This window comes from Manacus candei, unplaced genomic scaffold (genome assembly GCF_025592945.1).
Source record: "Manacus candei isolate 608988 ecotype Guabito, Panama unplaced genomic scaffold, ASM2559294v1 h1tg000066l, whole genome shotgun sequence".
Classification (NCBI taxonomy): domain Eukaryota; kingdom Metazoa; phylum Chordata; class Aves; order Passeriformes; family Pipridae; genus Manacus; species Manacus candei.
The window spans coordinates 602,503-618,403 of record NW_026138114.1 but is presented as its reverse complement, the minus strand read 5'-3'; the positions used below and the strand labels follow the sequence as shown (position 1 = coordinate 618,403).

At 61.7% G+C, this 15,901-nt stretch overlaps 2 protein-coding genes across 2 annotated transcripts in view; both read left to right on the top strand.

Moving 5' to 3' along the window:
* The window catches only part of LOC127479303 (uncharacterized), a 35,945-nt gene extending 30,018 nt beyond the window's left edge, over window positions 1-5,927 (top strand). Inside the window, exons 27-30 of the mRNA XM_051806050.1 lie at window positions 271-397; window positions 1,081-1,194; window positions 2,138-2,392; window positions 4,087-5,927. Coding sequence (XP_051662010.1) covers window positions 271-397; window positions 1,081-1,194; window positions 2,138-2,392; window positions 4,087-5,174 — 1,584 coding nt within the window. The 3' untranslated portion in view covers window positions 5,175-5,927. The remainder of the gene's footprint in view (window positions 1-270; window positions 398-1,080; window positions 1,195-2,137; window positions 2,393-4,086) is intronic.
* Window positions 5,928-9,302: 3,375 nt separating this feature from the next.
* Window positions 9,303-15,024, top strand: LOC127479332 (E3 ubiquitin-protein ligase TRIM7-like). The gene is made up of 7 exons (XM_051806148.1): window positions 9,303-9,739; window positions 11,692-11,778; window positions 12,062-12,292; window positions 12,599-12,621; window positions 12,913-13,028; window positions 13,278-13,310; window positions 14,209-15,024. Exons 1-7 carry the CDS (start codon window positions 9,332-9,334, stop codon window positions 14,718-14,720), a joined length of 1,410 nt encoding a protein of 469 aa, XP_051662108.1. The 5' UTR covers window positions 9,303-9,331; the 3' UTR covers window positions 14,721-15,024.
* The last annotated feature ends 877 nt before the right edge of the window (window positions 15,025-15,901 follow it).

Below are 15,901 nucleotides of genomic sequence, written 5' to 3'. Positions count from 1 at the left end.
AGCCTGGTCACTCTGCAGAGTGCAGGGACTGAGAGGAGGAGCTTGGGGTCCTTTGGGAAGTACCAAAGTCTGGATTCATCACTGGGAGCCATCCGTTTGGCTGAGACCTTTAATGCCACAGAAATACCTGCCCAGGAGTTGTATAAATGTAAGAACCAACTGGTTGATGGCCGTGAAGGAGCTGAAGCCTGGCTCTGTCCGAGGGGGAGCTGCTCTCTCTGGGCTCCTGGGGAGGGAGGCAGCCCTTGAACCGGTGCTCTTGTGATCCAGGTGCCGGTGACATTTGACGACGTGTCCGTCTACTTCAACGACAAGGAATGGGAGAAGCTGGAGGAGTGGCAGAAAGAGCTGTACAAGAACGTGATGAAGGGGAACTACGAGTCGCTGATCTCCCTGGGTAAATATGGGGGCACATTCTCTGGGGCTCCTTCTGGCTCCTCCTTGGAGATCCCCTTGGGTGAAACCCCAGTGTCCCATTTTAAAGACCTAAAAGCACGGAAGGGTGTTTCTAGTTTGGGTTCATTCCCAGCTTGTGCCTTCGTGCTGTCCTGGCTGAGGGGGATCTGCATAGGCAGGTGGGCTGGAGACCTCCCAGACCTCTTCCAGCTGGAGTTAAATGGTGAAAAACCAGCACCTTCTCCGTGGCTGTTGGAAGGGCTTCCCTGCACCTTCTGGGTCTGCAGGGGGTACCAGCCCACGCACCCCCTTAGAGAGAACTTTTGCAGAGGGAAAAATTGTCTGATGTGATCTGTGCTTTGGGGCATTTCCTGCAGAGCTTCAGGAGAAATCCCGGCTCCGCTGGGAGCTGAGAAATGCCTTTGGCTGCAGGAGAGCCAGGATTTGTCTGAGAAGTTCTAAAACCCCACCAGAAAAACACAGGGTTTGGGTTTCTTGCCTAAGGCAGTTCCTCTGTGTGGCACCTCAGCTCCTGCCTCTGGCAGCGCCCGGCTTTGCTCCCCACAGCCCCTCTGGATGTTCCTGAGTGTCTTCCCACGTCCCCCAGGCCCTGGGGAGAGGTGGAAGGCAGCCTTAGACTCCCAGTGCAGTAATCCCTCTCTCCATCCCTCTGTCTCTCAACAGACTATGCAATTTCCAAACCTGGGGTTTTGTCTCAGATCGAGCAAGGAGAGGAGTCGCGGGGCAGGAACGAGCAGGACTTGGAGGAGAGTGAGATCATTACTGATGCCACAGCAGGTGAGACCTTGGCACAAGGGGAGCCCTGGTTGTGTCCCGAGGAGCTGCTCATCCCTGGGCTAAAGCAGGTGTTGCTGGGAGCTGGGGGGGTTATCAGGAGGACCCTTGCCTAGGCACAGGATAAGTTTGGCCGATCAGAGATTTGATGTCCAGGTACAGCTCAGCATATAAACCAGGGCAGGAGGAGCCCGGAGAGCTGGGCACTGGGAGCCATCAGCAAGGGAAGCATCTGCAACCAGACCAGGTCCTCAGGGAGCCAGTGTGCCCAGCAAGGAAGGAGAATTAGGTCCCACTGGGAAAGCCCATCCACCCAGAAAATCCTCTCCACCCTCTCTTTGTGTGGATGGTGCCTGGGTTTATCCTTCGAGTGCCCTCCCAGGCAGGGAAATCTGCTCCCATCCTGTGTGCAGGGAGAAGGGGTGCTGAGGGGTTGCTCCAAGGGCAGGGCTGGGCTGGGAGAAGGGCACCAGGGATCCCGAGTCCCAGAGCAACTCCTGCTCTGGGATAAGGGGGCTGATAAATAGGTGTCCTAGAAGAGGTCAGCTCCACTGGCCATCCCTGGTGCCAGGCTGTGGATGTGGGGTCACTCTGCCCCCCTGCCTGTGCTCTTCACCACAGGGATCTTGAAATTAAATTGAGGCCAACGGGAAGAGGAAAATCGTTGGGATCTGCAGGCGGCGGATGAGGGGAGCCCAAGGGGTGCTGAGCTGTGGCACCGAGTCCCAGGCTGGGCAGAGACGGTCCCCTGTGCCTGTGGAGGATCCCAGGGGAGAGGCAGGAGCGTGGCAGGGATGGGAGAAGGGCAGGGGCTGGAGGGAGAGCAGGAATGGCCGAGCAGGTGGAACCCCTGTGCGGGATCAGCGGCCGGAGCCGGCAGGGATGGCTGTGAGCCGTGTCTCCATCCCCGGGAGTGACGGCGGGCGGGAACCTCTCTTTGCTGCAGCTGGAATAAGGGTTGTGATCAAAACGGAGGAGCTCCTTCCCGAGGACAGCCCCGAGAACCCTGAGCTGCACGGCATGTCGGGGCAGTCGGAGGGCAGCTTCCAGAGCCCGGACGAGGAGGCGGCTTGTGAGAGCCCCTACGGCTCCGTGTCCCCTCCCAGGGACCTCCCGGGAACCAGCCTGGGGGACTCGTCCGAGTACGGGGCCGACTTCAACGAGATCCAGAGGGTCATCGTTCACCACGGGAGCTGCACAGGTGGGACCTCGGCACGCGGCTCCGGGGCTGGGGGGCCGGGAAAAGGTGGGGAAGGGGTTGGATGGACGGGCAGGGTTAAATCCCCCCAGAACCAGCACCAGCAGGAAAGTTTCTGGCTGCAGCAGCCTCGGGAGCTGCTCTGGTCAGAGGTGAGGGGTCCTGCTGGTTGACCAGTGTGGGGGTCACTTGGGGCAGGTCCACAGGACGGGGAGGAGCGTGGCAGGACCCCTGTGGCATCCAAGCTGCCAGGAGGGACGAGGAAGGGTGAGGTTGTTTAGTGAAGAGACAATGGCACCAGGCCTTTCATGTGTGGGATCCTGCCAGTCGGGTGGCACACGTGGGCCAGGTCCTACAGACCTGCTGTGAGGGGGGGTGGGAGAGCAAGGAGATGGGAGGTTGGGAATGGCAGGTTCCCTCCTCCTGACAGCTCTGTGGTGGTATAACACAAACCAAGAGGGAGACAGTTGGGCTCCTGAGGGCCTCGTGGATCCTGTGGTCTGCTCATGGTTTGGGAAGGGAAAACAGCCAAGCCACCAGTGGGGCTGGAGATGGTCCTTGTCCAAGGCGTGGGGCCTGGTTGGTGGGGCTGAGTGGGAGCTGTGGTGGCACTGACTGGGATGGGGGTGCTGAGCCCCCAGGTCTGCAGAGGAGGCAGGGAGGAAGAGGACCTGGAATTCCCCAGGACCCCTCTGCTGGAGGGAAGAGAGCCACAGCTTTGATACCTCTGGGCTGCCTCTTGGGAAAGCATGGCTGCTCTTCCTGGAAGAGCACATAGGTCTGGCTCAAAATGTAGCACAGGGTGACATGAGGGATCCACTGTGGATTTCCTCTGTGTCCCTGGGATGTGCAGTGACATGAGGGATCCGCTGTGGATTTCCTCCGTGTCCCTGGGATGTGCAGTGACATGAGGGATCCGCTGTGGATTTCCTCTATATCCCTGTGATTCATCCCTGGGATGTGCAGTGACATGAGGGATCCGCTGTGGATTTCCTCTATATCCCTGTGATTCATCCCTGGGATGTGCAGTGACATGAGGGATCCACTGTGGATTTCCTCCGTGTCCCTGGGATGTGCAGTGACATGAGGGATCTGCTGTGGATTCCCTCCGTGTCTCTGGGATGTGTCCCTGGCAGGGCAGGTCTCACCAAACAAAAACACCGGGTCACTTCCGGCGTCGGTGACACGAGGGGGAGCCTGACGTGCGTCCATCCATCCATCCCACTGCTGGTCACGCCAGGCAGGAGGGGGGTGAGGCTGAGGGAAGGGGACGTTCCCAGGCTGGGTGTGCTGTCCCAGGAGGGGAGCTGTGTGCCGGCAGCCCGGGGCTGTGTGTCCGTCGAGCAGTGCCGTGCCGGGAGCGTTGTTGTATCCCAGTGAAACGGCAGCAGATGGAGCTGCTCCGAAATCACTCGGTCACTGATGGTGCTTTTACCCCCCACATCCTGCAGCACCATGAAATTGCCAAGCGTTTTTGCAGGAGGGTCTGAGGGCCCCTCAGGGGCTGTTTGTCTGAACTCCACGTTGAGGGGTGACATGGCCCTTCCCAACGCTCCGGGCTCTGGGTGGTGGGGCAGAGCAGGCAGGGGCAAACAGCTGCAGGAGCCCGTCAGATGGTCCTGTAGCACCCCCATGTGCATAAAAGGCCACCCCGTCCCACCCCGTGCCCCTGACGCTGTTCTGGTTTCCCCCCGCAGAGGACGGGATCGTGATCAAGACGGAGGAGGAGGAGGAGGACGACCCCGACACGCTGGAGCCGTGCGCCATGTTCTCGGGCAGGGCCGAGCCGCCGGCGTTCCCCGGCCACGAGGCCGGGCTGGGCTGCGAGGCGCAGTGCAGCTCCAAGGCCCAGCCCAGGGGCCTGGCAGCCCGCGTGAGGAAGCCGTCGGCCTGCGAGAGGGACCCCGGGGAGATGAAGGCGGCCAGCGCCCAGCAGCGGAACCGGACGCGGGAGAGACCCTACATCTGCCCCGAGTGCGGCAAGAGCTTCATGCTCAAGATCAACTTCATGATCCACCAGCGCAACCACCTCAAGGAAGGGCCCTACGAGTGCCACGAGTGCGACCTCAGCTTCCGCAACAAGCAGCAGTTCCTGCTGCACCAGCGCAGCCACACGCGCCGCGGCGTGGGGGTCCCGCGGCGCCCCGAGCACGGCCTCAAGCCCCCGGCGCGGCCCCCGCCCCCGGGGAAGCCCTACAAGTGCTCCGAGTGCGAGAGCAGCTTCAGCCACAAGTCGAGCCTCAGCAAGCACCAGATCACCCACGTCGGGGAGCGGCCCTTCACCTGCGGCGAGTGCCGGAGGAGCTTCCGCCTGCAGATCAGCCTCCTCATGCACCAGAGGATCCACGCCGGCAAGAACGAGATGGCCTTCCTGTGCCCCCAGTGCGGGAAGAACTTCACCCGGCCCTCCCACCTGCTGCGGCACCAGCGGACTCACACCGGCGAGCGGCCCTACCAGTGCAGCCAGTGCGAGAAGACCTTCAGCGAGAAGTCCAAGCTGACCAACCATTACCGCATCCACACGCGGGAGCGCCCGCACGCCTGCGCCGTCTGCGGGAAGGGCTTCATCCGCAAGCACCACCTCCTGGAGCACCAGCGCATCCACACGGGCGAGCGGCCCTACCACTGCACCGAGTGCGGCAAGAACTTCACGCAGAAGCATCACCTCCTGGAGCACCAGCGGGCGCACACCGGCGAGCGGCCCTACCCCTGCACCGAGTGCACCAAGTGCTTCCGCTACAAGCAGTCCCTCAAGTACCACCTGAGGACGCACATGGGAGAGTGAGGGGCTGCCCGACGGCTTCCTCCCCCTCCTCTCCCTCCCTCCACCCTTCCTCCTCCTCCTCCTCCTCCTCCTCCTCCTCCTCCTCCTCCTCCACTCATCTCCCCCGCCCTCCCTCCATCCGTCTCCCCCCACCCCAGCTCAGGGCATGGACATCAAGGAAGCTTTGTGTGGTAGCGCCGCTGGTCTGGTGGAGACTGGGCTGATTGGAAATAAATTAATGAATTAAAGCAAGCAACGCGCGGCAAAATTAAAAGATTATATATATATAAAATTAACAGAAGCAGCTGATTTAGGGGGAATCCTCACCACCAACAAAAGAAACCTGTACAGGGTGTTTTGCCGGAGTAGGACTCGTAACTGCTTTTTAAATCTACTGTTTGGTTTTTTAAAATAAATGTGGAGGAACTTTTTAATTGATAAGCAACCTTAGGATGGGCAAGATTTTCTGGGTGGGTTTTTTTTTTTTTTTTTGTTAAATGCTCTGTAGGCTGATTCTGGCACAGTCACTTTTTGTCCAGGAGCTCTGCAGAGGTGCTGCCTCGTCCCAGCTCTCCGGGCTGGACGCGACAGCCGCTCGGCAGCGCGTGGTTACAGAAGCTCCGGCCGGGGGGAGGTGAGTAATTAACAGATCCAGCTAACGAGGAGGTTCTGCGTGTGTCTAGATTGGAAGCGCCGGTAGGTGCCTGCCCGGCTCGCGGGGCTGTGATGCACTCCTGAATTATACAATAGAATAAAATTCTAGTTGCAGTAAAAGAGCCTTTTTCTGGTAGGAGCGCTCAGCAAGGCTCCTCCAAACGCTCGTCCCTAGCGCTCAGTCCTCCCGGGGGTCCGGCCTTCCTGCTGCCACGAGGGCAGCGGGGTGCTGGGGGTCTGGCCACGGCTGCTGCGGGGTCACCGTGGGCCTGAGCACAACACCTTGGTGTGTTCAACTGCTCCTCTGCTCTCTCTGCACTGGTGGCAGGAGCAGCGGGATTCCTGCCCCAGGTGAGGAGCAGGTCCTGGGCTGGCTCCAAGAAAAGCCCTGATCAGCTCGGGGCTGCCTGTGGGAGATCTCCCAGTTCCCAGGTCCTCGCTGCCGGGGTCCCTCACCACGTGTCACAGGGGGTGGGACACGGGGCTGTCTCCTTGCTATCTCCACCAGCTCGGTTCTCTGTGATCGGTTTGTCCTCAGTGCATCTCCTGAGGTTGGGCTGTGGATGCACCCGAAGGGCCAGGCCGTGGCCAGAGGGGTGACTCCAACTCCCTGGAGCACACTGGGCTCCTTCCCAGTGGTGTCAGATCTCATGTGGGACAGTGGCATCAATAAACAGAGCAATGATGGAATAAGTTGTCAGGACCTGTTAATGCCTTTGCTGGACCAAAGTCCTCATCCAGGACTTTCCCGGTGTATGAAACCTTCCTGAATTTGGAATTTGCAGCCTCTTCCATGCTAGAAAGCGCCGGAGGGCAGTGCAGCCATGTGGAGCTGCCAAGAGCCACCAGCCAGTCACTGCCGTGGACAGGAGCATTTTGGGGCTGCCAGGACAGGCTGGAGCCAAAGTTCAGCCTTCCCACTGCTCTGGTGGTGCCTACAACTCCCTGGAAGCAGTTTGGGGTTTCAGGTCAGGGCGTGCAGCCTGACATGGGTTGACATTTCCATCCCTGGAAGTGGTGGAAGGTGTCCCTGCCTGTGGCAGAGAGGTGGAACAAAACAGTGTTTAAGGTCCCTTCCAACCCAAACCATTCTGGGATTCCATGCAAAGTGCCACAATGGGGCTGGATGTCCTGGAGGGAGGTGTGGATGCAGGACAGGGGGTCTGGCTGCAGCCCCAGGCTCCTCAGCAGCTTCCCTGCACCCCTCTGATCCAGACTAGATGCAATTAAGGGGAAGAAGGAAATGAAAAGCAGAACTGACTCTGTTTCCGAGCAGCTCGTGTTCGTCACACTGGCAGCACCACGGACCTGGCAGCACCTTTTTCCTTGCTAAAAATGGATGGATTCGGCTTTTTTTTGGCAAAACCAGCACTAAGGAGCCCTTACCAGCCTGGCTGCCCCTCTGCAGTGCCAGGACCTTGGTGTGGCCAGGCTGGCAGTGCCCCTGCTCTGCTCTGCGTCGCTGGGCCCCGCGTGGCACCTCCTCTCCCCCTCACGCTGCTCCTTTCCCACTGCACACGGACATAACTGCGCTGGTCGCTGGAGTCTGCCAGGATTTAACAACATCCAGGTGACCTTGAGCAGCTCAAGTGTCAACAATCCATCTCCCACGACCCGGGGGGGATATGACACGGCCACCACAGCCCCCCTTGGCCAGCACTGAGCTCGGGGCAGCGGCGGTGCTGTGGGCACAGACCCGGGGGTGGCACGTGCAGGAGCAGCCTCACTGCCCCCCCCGAGCCATCTGCAGGGGATCAGCAGGTTATCACCCTCCACTCAGCCACGGGTGGGTTCGTTTTAGGGGTTGTTCAGTGCTGCAAACACCGCTCAGCCTCGGGGGTGAACGGCACCGTCCCGCTGCAGGACCCACCGGCTCCTTTAGGGCTTCCATAGGGTTGTCCCACAGTGCCAGGGGATCTGGACACGGGAGCACCCAGAAGGCAGCAGCTCTGGGGACAGGGAACAAGCAGGAGCCACCACAGCTGGGCTCTGAGTACCCCCTGGCAGCACCCCAGAGGCTCTGGATGAGCAGGGACACCCTGGGGAGCTGCAGGGATGGGGAGTGGGGGGCTGGAAGTGCTGTGCCGACCCCTCTGGAGCTGCCAGGCCAGGGTTGGGGACCCACTGGGGTGGGGAAGCTGGAGCATTCAGCAGGATATGGCCATGGCAGGGCAGTAACTGCCTGGGGAGGGGGTGTTTGACTGCTTTATTGTGTCAGGGGTGCACGGGGTGCCCCCCAAAATGCTCCTTGGGCCCCAGCTGGCAGCATGTGAGGGTGGCAGAGGAGCCAAACTGATGGCTGAACACAGGGGGCTGATTTTGGGCACCCAGCACCCACAGCAGCAGCACAGAAGGGGCAACGTGGTCCCTGTAGAGAGGCACAAGGTGGCTCAAGAGGCTCCTGGGAACCCTCTGCCCTTCCCCAAGCACTGCTGCTGCTCTCCAGATGTTTTGGAGCTGTGACAAGAGGGAAGGAGACACTGGCAGAGGTGCTGGCAGCCATGGGATGTGGGGATGGAAGCTGGAGCCCCTCTGCCCGGGGCAGCTGTGGGTTTGGGGGGATCTCAGGAGAGCAGGACAGGGCTGGCAGCGCACAGTGAGGCAGCCCCGGCAAAGGATTACCCTCGGCTCCCACAGGGCACAGCTGCCACTCCAACACAATCCCTTCCAACTGCATTAACCCCAGCACGGGCGGCCGGGAAGCGGCTCCGGCAGGCGTGAGGCCTCGGGAAGGATCCCAGGGCCGGGCCTTGGGAAGGATCCAAGCGCCAGACCTCGGGAAGATCCCGCTTGGCACCTCCACCCCGCCCGGGGCGAAGCTCCCGGAGGCCTTCCAGCTTGTTAATGATTGAATAAATTTAAGCATCCCGAGCATCCCCAGGGGTTGGCAGCGCCGAGCCAGAGCAGAGCGTGCCGGCTCTGCCCCGGGGCAAGGCTGGGATCAGGACTCACACTCACACTCAGCCTGGCCCTCCCTGTCTGTGCCCGCTCACACGGGCTGCCCACGGGCACACGCGTGTGCAGAGATGGGCACCCGCAGCACACACAGAGGGGCCCCGTGTCTGTGCCCCCTCCTGGTGTTTCCCTGCTCGTTCCTCCCTGGTTTGCACACACACGCACGGGACACACACACAGACACACAGACACACAGACACACAGACACAGACACAGACACACACACAGACACACACAGACACACAGACACAGACACATAGATACACAGACACAGACACACAGACACAGACACACACAAAGACAGACACACACACACAGACACACACACGGATACACACACAGACACACACACACAGACACACACACAGACACACACAGACACACACACAGACACACACAGACACACAGACACACACAGACACACAGACACACACACACACACACACACACACACACACACACACGCCCCCAGCCCGTTCCCGGCCCCGCAGCCCCGCCCGTCCCCGCCCCATCCCGCCCCGTTCCCCCCGGTCCCGCCCGGTGCCGGCACTTTCGCTTTCCCCTTTCCCATGGCCCGGGAGGTGCTGGCCCTGGGCGAGCAGCTGGCGGCCGAGGCCACCTGCGCGGTGTGCCTGGAGCTGTTCTCGCAGCCCGTGCTCACCGAGTGCGGGCACAGCTTCTGCGAGCGCTGCCTGCGGGCCGTGCTGGGCTCTCGGCCGGGCCCCGCCGCCTGCCCGCAGTGCCGGGCCGCGCTGTCGCCGGGCTCGCTGCGCCCCAACCGCTCGCTGGGGGCCGTGGCGGGGCTGGCGGGGGCCCTGGAGGAGGCGGCGCGGCGGCCCCGCTGCCCCGAGCACGGCGAGCCCCTGGCGCTGTTCTGCGAGCCCTGCGCGGCCCCGCTGTGCGCGCTCTGCACGGACGGGCACGCGCACCGCCCGCACCGCGCCCGCGCCGCACAGAGCGCTGCCCGGGAGCTGCGGGTACGGATGGGAGCGGGGGGGACGGGATGGGAACGGGATGGGGACGGGCTGGGAACGGGATGGGAACGGGCTGGGAACGGGCTGGGGACGGGCTGGGCACGGGATGGGAGCGGGTTGGGGACGGGATTGGCACCGGCTGCCCGGGAGCTGCGGGTACGGATGGGAGCGGGGGGGACGGGATGGGAGCGGGATGGGAGCGGGATGGGGACGGGATGGGCACGGGCTGCCCGGGAGCTGCGGGTACGGGCTGGGAGCGGGCTGGGGACGGGCTTGGAACAGGCTGGGAGCGGGCTGGGATCGGGCTAGAGACGGGCTGGGAGCGGGCTGGGCACGGGCTGGGCACGGGCTGGGAGCGGGCTAGAGACGGGCTAGGAGCCGCCTGGAGACGGGCTGCCCGGGAGCTCCGGGTACGGGCTGGGAGCGGGCTGGGGACGGGCTAGAGACGGGCTGGGGACGGGCTGGAGCGGGCTGGGAGCGGGCTGGAGACGGGCTGGGAGCGGGCTGGGGACAGGCTGGGAGCGGGCTGGGGACGGGCTGCCCGGGAGCTCCGGGTACGGGCTGGGGACAGGCTGGGAGCGGGCTGGGGACGGGCTGGGAGCGGGCTGGGGACGGGCTGCCCGGGAGCTGCGGGTGCGGGCTGGGAGCGGGCTGGGGACGGGCTGGGAGCGGGCTGGAAGCTTCCCGGCTGCGGGTGGGGGGAGCAGGGCACACGTCGGAGTCCCCTCCGGGCATGGGCTGGGGGCACCTCGGGACACAGGTTGGGGTCCCCTCAGGGCACAGGTCAGGGTCCTTTTGGGGCACAGGCTGAGGGCCTCTCCAAGCATGGGCTGGGGTCCCATCTGGGCACACATCTGGGGTTCCTTCAGGGCACAGGTTGGGGTCCACACTGGGCATGGGCTGGGGGCTCCTCGGGACACAGGTTGGGGTCCCTTCAAGGGACAGAGTCAGAGTCCCCTCAGGGCACAGGTTGGGGTCTGCTCTGGGCATGGGCTGGGGGCTCCCCTGGGCATGGACCTGGGTCTCCCCTGGGCACACATCTGGGGTCCCTTCGAGGGACAGGCTGGGGTCCCCTCCAGGCCTGGATGTGGGTCCCCTCCACACATAGGTGGGGTCCCTTCCAGGCAGGCATCTGGGATCCCTCTCAAACACAGGTTAGGGTCTCCTCTGAGCACGGCCTGGGGTCCCCTCAGGGCACAGTCTGCTTCCCCTGCACACACAGGTTAGGGTGTCCAGCCACAGATTTGGGGCCTCATCCAGCTGCTGGCTGGGTCCCTGTCTGGGTACAGGTTTGGGGTCCCCATCTGGCTGTGGGCTGGGGTCCCTCATCCCAACCTGCTGGGGCTGCTGGTTCTCTGTGGCTCCCACTGCCCATTGCCTGCCCCCAGCCCTCCCAGGAGCACAGGTCCCTCTCCCCCCACCTCTGTATCCCCACACAGTCCCTGGTGCCCCATTCATCCCCAGCCAGGGTCTCTCCCCCAAAATGTGGGGTCCCAGCTCGCTGTGCTGCAGGGGATGGCTCAGAGGAGCACAAGGGAATTTTAACATTCCAGCAGATTTATGGAGTGTGTCTGAGACACACTGTACTGTGACTGCAAACCTCTTCCCACAAATCCCACTTCCAACACCAAAAGTTGTTTTTCCTAATTAAAAAAAAAAAATATCAAAAAAACCCAAACCACAAACTCCAGGGTTTCCACATGAAGCTATTCCAGAAATGTTTCTGGCCAAAACAGCTGTGGATGAGGATCTCTCCAGCTTCACTTGTGTGTGCCTGGAGAGGTGGGTGCTTCCTCTGAGCTCAAAACCCACCCCCAGGCACCCAGGGGCCACCCCCAGTGACCCCACAGAGCAGGATTGTCCCCACAGGGGCTGTTTGGTGACGTCATCTCCCTCCTGCAAATGCCACTCCAAAATTGCCAAATCCGCCTTTGTTTTTTTCCTCCCCATCCCAGGAGACACTCCAGAGCAACCTGGTTTTTCTGCAAAAAGCAAGGGAAGAATTAAAGCCCAAAGGAGAGCCAAAAAGTGATGAGCTGCTGGTGTGTGTTCCCCTCCATGCCCTGCACCTGCCCACCCAACCCACCTTCCCCGGGCATGTCCCATCTTTCTCTCCGTTTCCATGACAACGTACTTTTCTCTCTCCTCCTCTGTCCATCCCGTATCTCCTCCCTGGGTCCATCAACATCTAGACTTGCCACCCCTCTCTCTGTTCTTCCAGCTTTTCCTCTCCAAAACCTCTTCTCCCTTTCCATGTGACCTTGCCCCTCTCCCAAGGCAGCTGGAGTCTGGGATGGCTCACGGCCTCCACGTGATGCCTTGCAGCACACGGTGGCCTTGGAGGAAGAGAGGCTGCAGAACACCTTTGAGGAGCTGGAGAAGTTCCTGCAGGAGCAGAAGAAGGTCCTGCTGGCCCAGCTTGGCCCAGTGTCCCAGGAGCTCCTCAGGAGTCGCTCCGAATACAACTCCCGTGTGGCAGAGAGGGAATCGCTGCTGGACGCGCTGATCGGGGACATCGAGAAGAAACGGGACCAGCCGGATGTGGAATTCCTCATGGTGAGGCTGCACCACCCACCTGGGCCTGTGGCCCCGTGGTGAGGCTGGGGGGCACCCACCTGGCACCCAGCACATCCTGGTGCAGCCCGGAGCTTGGGAGCAGTGCCAGGCTGTGACAGCAGTGTGGCTGGTGTGGGTCGGGGGCTGCAGCGTTCCCTGAGGGAAGGGGAGGGTTGGGATGAGGTGTGGAGCAACCCCCTCCCCGGTCCCCATCACCCACCTCCCACAGCGACCGTCCCTCCCTGCCCCGGGCACCGCGGTCCTCGTGGGCACTGCCAGAGCTCACCCCTGTGTTCTCTCTTCCAGGATGTTGGCAAAGTCCTGAGCAGGTACGAAACGGGCCCAGCATCACTCTCCTCCCGCACGGCTCTTCTGGGCAGAGCTTTGGGAATGCTGCAGGAGCCGGGAGGGAGGTGGTTTGCCCTGCTGAGAGTTTGGGATTTAACGGGATGTTCCCGGGATCCAGAGGCCGTTGCTCCCCTCTTAAAGGCGGGGTTCCCGTGCTGGTAGCTGGGGCTCAGCCCCCAGGTTCTGTGGCTGGGGGGATTTCCCCCAGTTTCCCTGCTGGGTGCTGGCTGGTGGCCGGGCTCAGAGCTCCTCTCTGTGTTGTTCCCCCTCAGCTGTGAGGCAGCCAAGGCCCCGATCCCAGAGGCAGTTTCCCCGGAGCTGCAGAGGACTGTTGAGACCCTCTCTGAGACGTGCCAGCTGGTCCTGGGCACAGTGGCCAAATTCAAAGGTAAAGCACTGCTGGCACTGTGCTGTACTTCCCCTGGGCTTGGCTGGCAGCGGGAGATCCTCACTGCCTGGTGCCTCTGCTCTGGGGTTTGGGAGCAAAACAGGCCTGCTCCAGATGGGAACCATCTCCAAGATAGGCTTCACTGGAGCCTGGGGCTCTGAGAGCCCATGTCTGGCTTGCTGTCCTCATGGGGAGTGGGAAAGGTGCCACAGGAGGAGAGACTCATGCATCTTCCTTTCCTTCTTCCAGAAAACCTGCTGAGCAACATAGACAGGGAAAGGGGTGAGTTTCTGGAGCTGATAGGCACAAATGAGGGAGAAAAGCTTTCCAAGATGAGTATCCTCGTGTCCTTGGCACAGAGATAGGCTCACGCCACAACATCTAAACCCAGCGTCTGTCTGGAACTGAGTCCTGTTGTTTTGACTAGGCCTGCTGTGAAATTCCTGATCTGTCCCTGTGCCAGGCAGTGCCACTGACACTGTCCTGCGACTCAGACCGAGGGCTGGGACAGCACGAGCTGTGTGGGGCTGTGGCCAGTCGAGCAGAGGGGCTGTACGTGTTTCCAGCTGGCATTTACAAGTGCCCTCTCAGTTTTTGGGATGAGGGGCTTGAGCACAGGACAGCTGTGCCTCAGTTCCCCCCACGCTGCAGTCCCCGGAGGAGTGGGTTTAGCAGAGGGCCTGGGGTGGTGACACTGCGTGGTGACACCTGTGTGGCCCTGTGGGATGGCCACGGGATGGCAGCAGAACATCCCACATGGATGGGCAGCTCCAGCTCGGGAGGGAGGTTGCCCTGCCTGGTTACTCGGCAGGGCAGGGTGGGGAGCTGGTTTTCCCTTCGGTGAGCACTTGCCAACCTTGTCACAGGAGCAGGGACTGGCCTGGCCCCACTGCTGCCTGGATAACACCCACGGGATATCTGCTCCCCTCTGCCAGCCTGGCTGTGGAGCCAGCAATATCCAGCAGACCTGGAAGCAGGTTTAGCAAAGTCCACTGAGTCCGTCCCCTGCACGTGGGGACACTGGCTCCGTCCCAGAGGGGAGGGCAGGGAGGGTCCCGTGCCCTGTGCCCCCCGAGGGGGCTGCAGGAGTGCCCGCTGTGCTCCCAGGAGCACGGGAGGGAGAGGTGCTGGTTGTCTCCTCAGCGGGCACAGACTGACCTTTCTCTCTGTCGCCCATCAGAGAAGGTGACGCTGGACCCAGAGACGGCGAGTCCTTTCCTGCTGCTCTCTGCAGACCACAGAACCCTGCGCCTCGCAGAGGGATTCCAGAGCCTCCCCGACACCCCCCAGAGATTCAGGGACAGCCCCAGCGTGCTGGGCTCCCGGGGCTTCACGGCTGGCAGGCATTACTGGGAGCTGGAGGTTGGGAAGGGGCACAGCTGGGCCGTGGGGGTGGCCCTGGAGTCCGTGCAGAGGAAGGACTCGCTCAGCATTGCCCTGGGCAAGGTCTGGGCCCTGCGGCTGGACTGGGATGGCCAGTACACGGCGCTGCACGGGCTGCCCACCCTGCTGGCACTGCAGGAGAAGCCCCGGAGAATCAGGGTCCACCTGGACTACGAAGGGGGCCAGGTGACCTTCTACAACACAGAGAACATGGTGCAGATCTTGCAGTTCAAGACCTCCTTCACCGAGAAGGTCTTCCCGTACTTTTGGCTCTGGTCAGCAGACACCTTCATCCGCCTGTGTGACTGATGGGGTCGGGTGCCTCCCACTGCCCTGCCGTGCCCTGGGCTGGCTGAGCAGGCAGGAAACCTGGCAGTGACACAGCACCACGCTGCAAACTCGCCACAGCTCTGCCTGGGCTGGGTCTGCTCTGGGCGTTGCTGCATCTCCTCCTTCTGAGTCCTCTGGAGCATTAAAGACGTGCTGTCCTGCCTGGGGGTGTCTGCATGCTGCTGTCCTGCCTGTCCCTGTGGGCACTGAGGACACAGGAGTGATCAGCAGGGAGGCAGGGAAGGCTCTGATTGCCCATGTGGGTCTTTGGCAGCGCTTCATGGCTGGTAGCATGGTTTGGTGTGGGGTGATGTGTTGTAGGGTGCAGCCACCCCACACCCAGGAAGTCAGGGTGGAGCCACGAGCCGATAGTAGTGGCTGAAAACCCCTGCAAAAACGGTTTCTAGAAAAGAAAATGTTCAGGGCGGGGGCAGGGCAGACTGGAGAGCTGGAGCGAGGGCACAGCCTGAGCCTCTCCAGGCTGGCAGAGCAGCAGGAGTGTGATGGGGATCTGTGAGATCCCGGGAGGTCAGGGCAGGAGCAAACACCACACTGTGTAACCCAGGAACTGGGAACATCCTGTGACTGGTGGGTGGCAGGGCCCGGGCAGAGGAGTGGGATCCCCCGGATCCAACATGATCAGCTGGAGACAGCAGCCCCTGGATCCACCATGGAGATCTGGCAGAGGATGTGCCAGGGACTCGACAGCAGGGATCTGCAAACCCTGAGCTGGGGAGAACCCACACAACCCGCTGGGGCCGCTCTGTCCTGAGCACGTCACTGAATCACCACCTGTAAAGTGGGACCAACGTGTTCTGGAGCTGGGATGGCTCCCCCCACACCTGCAGAGCCATGGAAGGAGCTCCCTCCTTCCCAGGGCACAGCCATCGCTGCCTCCATCCTGCTCCGTGGCTGTCGAGGGGGCAAACACGGCAGGGTTTTGCACTGGTGATGTGGGAAGGGCTCCTTGTTTCGCTGATACCCATTACCTGCTGAGTTTGTGCCCTTTTCCCCTCGTTTTCCCCAGATTTCCCCCCTTCCCCTCAGTCCCACGGCAGATGGAGGCAAGGCAAGGCAATGGGTCCTCTGAAAAACTGTGTGTGTGTCCATTTTTAAGGCAAATAGCAACACATGTGTGATAAACTGAGAAAATGATTGGA